General features: G+C 51.1%; 1 protein-coding gene across 2 annotated transcripts in view; it reads right to left on the minus strand.

Annotated features, from left to right (window-relative positions):
- CMIP (c-Maf inducing protein) overlaps window positions 1–6,000 on the minus strand; it is a 274,459-nt gene that overhangs the window by 84,835 nt on the left and 183,624 nt on the right. For both annotated transcript variants that reach the window (XM_017888195.1, XM_017888196.1), the window contains one exon: window positions 5,574–5,624. In XM_017888195.1, coding sequence (XP_017743684.1) covers window positions 5,574–5,624 — 51 coding nt within the window. The remainder of the gene's footprint in view (window positions 1–5,573; window positions 5,625–6,000) is intronic.

A 6,000-nucleotide genomic window follows, 5' to 3' on the forward strand; every position in this document is an offset into this window, starting at 1 on the left:
AGTCACCCCACACACCACACACACAGTCACCCCCACACACCACACACACACACACAAACACACTCATAGTTACCCCACACGCCACACATACACACACACACTCATAAGATAGTCACCCCACACCCCACACACACTCATAAAATAGTCACCTCACACGTCACACACACACACACTCATAACATAGTCACCTCACATGCCACACACACACACGCATAGTCACCCCACACGCCACACGCACTCATAAAATAGTGACCATACATGCCACATACACACAGTCACCTCACATGCCACACACACACACCAGTCACCTCACCACACACACTCATAAAACAGTCACTCCACACCACACACAGTCACAGTCACTCTTGCTCTCACACACTCTCACGCATTCACTCTTATACTCACACACACACATTCTCACCTGCACACACACCCACTCTCACACTCACACAACCCACATTCGCTTCCACCCTTCTCCACAGGGGAGGGACAGAGGCCTGGGCTTGGACAGGGTGACTGAGGGGCTGTGGCCCCCCTAGGGGGCTGGGAAATCTGCCCAGCGAGAAGAAGACAACGAGGCCTGGGCAGGTGGCCAGAAAGGATCCAAACCTGGGCTGGGATTTTCCCAGAGACAAGGGCACTCCTCTGGCCCTGGCAGCCCTGGGACAGGAACATAGGCCAGCTTCTTGTGACACACAGTCTGCTCCTTGAACCCCAGCTCTGGGGCTTGGCCCCTGGGGCTGTTCTGAGTGACCTCGCTTCCCCCAGGGAAAAACCATTTTGGTTTCCAGGACTTGTGGGCCTCGGCCTGAGGAACCCCTCTCAGGAAGCGAGAAGGTGGAGAGGTACCAGGAGCCCAGCTCCCACAGCAGGTGCATCCTGGCTTCTCAGGGCTCCTCTAGGAGCCTGCTGTGTGTCTCCTCACAGCCCGGTAGCCTGGACCTGTCACCTGGGCCTGTTCACATGGACAGACTTGTCCCTCACAGCTGTGCATACCTGGGTCTCTCACCTGGAAACCCTGGACACAGAAACAGGCCAATCTTCTCATTGCTTTGTAAACACACACGGTCTCCTCACAGCCTGAACACGCTCTTGGCCTCGCCCCACAAACTGGGCCTTCACGGCCTCGCATACACAGGACTGTTCCCTCATAGCCTCGTGTGCAGACAGGCCTGTTGCCACAGGGCTTGGCCTCCGAGGGCCAGGGCGGGAGCCAGGAGCTGCATCTGAGTCAGAAATGAAGCCTCATTAACCCAGAATAACTGTTTAATGCTTCCACACCCCTGGGAATTAGCCTCAAGGGCTGAACCACCCAAACCAAACAGGGCTGGCCTCCCCAGGGGCCCTCAGGACTGCAGGCTCTAGCGAATGCTGGGAGGCAGAGCAGCCACGGGCCGGGAGACCCTGGCCCTCCTCCTGCAGGCTCCAGGCCTCCTCAGATCTCCCAGACCAACACGGCGGAGGCCAGGCCGGGAAGGCTGGGAGGAAGAGCAGAGCTGCTCGGAGAAAGAGGCAAGGATGTTCAGGGTCTAATCCCACTTGCCTTCTTGGCGGCCTTGGAACCTTGTGCGAATGACTTATACTCTCTACACTCAGATTTCCCCATCTGCAAATGTCAATAAGAACAGAACCTATTCAGTGAGAGGAAGTAATTCACAAAACGCAGCATCCAATGCTGAGTAAACTCCTCCAACACGGGAACTACGACTGCGTGTGAACAGCTCAAAGTTCTGAGCTGAGGCCACAAAAACAACACTGTTACTCAGATGGAAGAGCGTGAACAAGATGACCTGGGTATTTTACCCACACTCTGCCTTCTTCCACAAAACAACCTGAAGTCGATTCTACAGCAGCAGCTGTCAACCCTGTTTTCATGATTGTCCGCATAAAGAGCCCTAGTGTCTCCCCTATCTGTCCTCCCTTTGAAAGAAATACTCAAGAATAAGATTTCATTGAATAGGGTCAGCTTTGGAGGGCCACAGACTATTGTAATCATTAAGATTTGTTTAAATCTCAAAGAACCAATTTTGGTCCCGTTAGGGGTGACGTGGCCCCTGCTGGGAATGTCCTAGAGATGCAAGTCCAACTTGATAAAAACTAAGCAATGGGAACACAGTATTTAGAAGGTTGCATTCTTTTCTTTTCTTTTTTTTTTTTTTTTTTGAGACAGAGTCTTGCACTTTCCCCCAGGCTAGAGGTGGCATTCTTTACATACAGAAGAATGTGTTCTGACTGTGTGTGCACTGCAGCCACAGGAGACAAATGTATATTGGTGTAGGAGAGAAAGTGACAAAAACACTTAGAAAGTTAAAAAATTCAAGCTGAGGTGGTGGAATTTCTAAAGGTCCTCAATTTTGATGTTCCACTGATTTTTTTTTTTTTCAGTTAAAGATAGAGAAAAGAAGAGAAAAGAAACAAGGAAGGAAAAGAAAAAGAAAAACCTCACATAGGTGGTTGTAAATAAAGAGGGGAGAGAGTGGCCGTATCAGCAGAAGCAGAGGGGTCAAGTCCTGGGAGGGCTGCAGAGTCCCAGTCTCAGAGAAAGGCACTGTTTGATCAAGGAGGAGGTAGGACAGCCGCACAGATCTGGATTGAAATCTGCTGGGTAACTACGGGCAAATCACTTGATCTCTCTGAGCCTTGGTTCTTTTACTTGCTTAACGACAATGAACCAGAAACAACCTAGCCAGTCCTGGCATCTCATAGGTACTCACTAACTGTATCTGAATTAGGTGAACACTTTCTGGAATCTGTCCACAGAACCAGGATTCAAATTCAGGTTTCCCAGCTCATTTTGCTAGCTGGCGGTACCTCCAAAACACCTTACGTTCCTTTGCCATTTTAAAAGGAAGGAGAGCATGCCTTCTCAAATACCACCAAAACTGGGTACAAAGAGCCACCGGAATTGAAATCAAGTTGCCAACACTGAAATATCACTGCCACCTGGTGGCATACCTAAATTATTGGGGGGCAATAGTCCATGTCAGCATCTTAAGCATGCGCTGTAGCCACAGCCAAAGCTTACACCCTGAGAACGAAGACCCATTGATCACGGGGCAAGTGGGCCGGCACGCAGCCAGGCATCTGCCAGTTCCTTGACATCCTGATTTAGGTTTTCTGAAATTTTTAAAAACTGGTTGATTAAATTTAGCAACCATAAATAAACCGGATGCCACCATAATTGAATGTAAATATCCAGGTCTTCATGAGAGCTGCTAGAAACAGTGATTCCAGCTCTGGACTTGCTCAATCAACTGTGTGAATCCCACATGCAATCCTTAACATTTTTGGGGTGGGGCATGGGGGTCTCACTCTATCACTCAGGTTGGAGTGCAATGGAGCAATCTCAGCTCACTACAACCTCCATCTCCTGGGCTCAAGTGATCCTCCCACCTCAGCCTCCTAAGTAGCTGGGACCACAAGGGTGCACCACTACACCCGGCTAATTGTTTGTATTTTTGGTAGAGATGGGGTTTTGCCATGTTGCCCAGGCTGGTCTTGAACTCCTGAGTTTGGCTATCCGCCCGCCTTGGCCTCCCAAAGTGTTAGGATTACACGCATGAGCCACCACACCTGGCCAATCCTTGACATTTGAATGTTTCAAGCCCGAGCTTTTAAAGTATCTTTCTAGCCAAAGCCTCCTGAAGCCCATTTCTATGCCCATCACCTTGGTTGCCCCTTGCAGCTATGCAATACTCACAGATTTCACAAATGCTGCCTTCCAGGTGCACATGTAAGTACTGTTGAAAATGCGGACCAGGGAAAGGCAGAAAAGAGAGCCTTGTGGAATACTGCACCTGACAGCCCTCATTGATACTCATCTTGGCCTCATTTTAAATAAGGCATTTTTTTCCCAACCTGTCAGGTAGGCAGTATGTCTCCAAGTATATTCTGCCCTGTCCTGAGCTAAGAGAAGATGCAAGGCTGTCACTTACTGAGGCCCCACAAGTAAAACACCATGGGGAAAGGAAGAGGTGGTACTCCCGTGACGACCACCGCTCAGTCCTCCCTCTCAACTGCTCTGGCATCTGACTCCCAGATGGTCCCCAGTAGGTGCTGACGAATGCCCTGCCTGTCCTGAGACACATTCGTACCTGGGCATGTAGAGAGAACCAGGTATCAGAGATGTTCTCCCAGTGGAAATGGAGCTCTCAGCAGTATCTGCTGATCACACGAGCCGGTGAGCACCACCTTACGTGCTTGGCTGACATCTGTGCCTTCCCGCTCTACTACATTCAGAAATCTCCAGTACATACAGGTACTGGAAAGGTAGAGCTGAGCCATGCCTCAGGCCCTTCCTAATGATGGGAGCTTGGACTCCAGTCTGAGCCTCACCTTTCGCATATGGAAAATGGTAACAATGATAATCATCAACCTTATGCGGCTGTGGTGAGGGTGAAATGGACATGATGAGTCTAGCAGAGCTCCTGGCACACAGCAGGAGCTCAAAACACGCTAGTCCTGGCACACAGTAGGAGCTCAGTAAACACTAGTTCTCTTCCCTTTTGCAGTCCTAACTTGGAGACTCAGCTCAGTTTCTGAGACTTGGCTCCACAGCACAAAGCAAGAGGACCAGCAGCTGACAGGGGAAAGGAGGGGAGTGGCCCTCTCTGGACCAGGAAAGTCATTTTCTGGGGTTGCCTTTCTGCCCCCAACCCTGGCAGTTGGGGGAGCCGCTCTGGAGCCATGAGAGGAATCCTGAGTGTTCCCTGGGTCCTCCCAACATGTGATATGGCACCCAGCTCTGCTCGGGGCCAGCTGTTCATCCCCTGCGGCTCCCCAGCTTACTGTAAGGATGACAACTTATGACACACTGGTCATTCCAGCCATACCCTGCTGGTGCTGTGGGGCCCGGGGCCTGTCAAAGCTTGTTCTAAACCAGAAGATCAGAAGACAAGGAGACACAGGGAGGCAGGGCAAGAATGAGAAGCTGACTGTACGTGCTTCACGCCCTGGTCCTGACGTCAGGGTTTCTATCGCCTGAGCCATGGGGCAGAACTCGGGCTCCTCCTCGGGTGGCTGGGGGACCCTTCTTAGGAGATCTGCCCCTGGGTCTCCAAGATGAATTTCCCTTTACGTGCCAGAAAGCTCTGAACCATCCTATGCAGAGCTAGAATCAGAAAATGAGGCCAGAGAATCTGACAACTGAAAAGCAGTGAAGACTACAGAAATAGGGCTCAGGAGTTTGAATCTCTGTTAAGTTTACACTTGGCACGGCCTTTGGAAGTTACTTTCAACTAAGCATCTTGAGCCCCTGAAGTCCAGCCTCCCCGGCTGGACTCCCCTCAGGGTCACCCTCCCTCTGAGAGCAAGAAGTTCTATGATCCTTTTGAAGCAGGAAAACAGCTATAGGGTTTGAGAACACCAGGGCGAGAATGCCATTTCAGCACTGCGGGGATGGGAACAGCAGAGGACGAAGGGCCAGGGGCTTTTAGACGGGGAGCAAAGTTCCTCAGCTGAGCCATCTGGAAGGCATGAGTTCTCCACTTGCATGCCTCTGGGTGACAGACTGCCTTTAAGCCATCACACCGCTGCCTGAGTCGCTTTAAACAATCAACTGAGTCAGGACTTACCTTCCACTGCAGAGAATGGAACCACTGGTCTCGCAGGTAGCTGTTGGCAGCCTGTAACGACAAGAACAGGACAGCAATGTCCGGTCATCAGCTTGCGGCATCTCAGGGCATTTCAAGGCCAGCCATGTGAGCCCCCCAGCCTGCTCTGTGGACAGTGTCTGCCCTGTGACCCTAACGAGTCTGCTGAAAGATATGCTAAGCTAAGCCCATTGTGTGCAAAGCCAGAACAGAAGGACTGGCCAGGGAGGATTTCCTCAAAACAAGACATCACTAGCACCATGTGCTTCCTTTGCTGGATATGAGTGACTTCAGACACTGCTGACTCGAGAGCTTTAACTGCACACACAGCCGGACTTAGGGACATGGGAGGGGCTGGGATGAACTGGTTGGAGGCCTGAAGTGAGGATGATGGGGGCTGGCTGGAGGC

This window comes from Rhinopithecus bieti, unplaced genomic scaffold (assembly GCF_001698545.2).
Source record: "Rhinopithecus bieti isolate Rb0 unplaced genomic scaffold, ASM169854v2 scaffold_17826, whole genome shotgun sequence".
Lineage (NCBI taxonomy): Eukaryota > Metazoa > Chordata > Mammalia > Primates > Cercopithecidae > Rhinopithecus > Rhinopithecus bieti.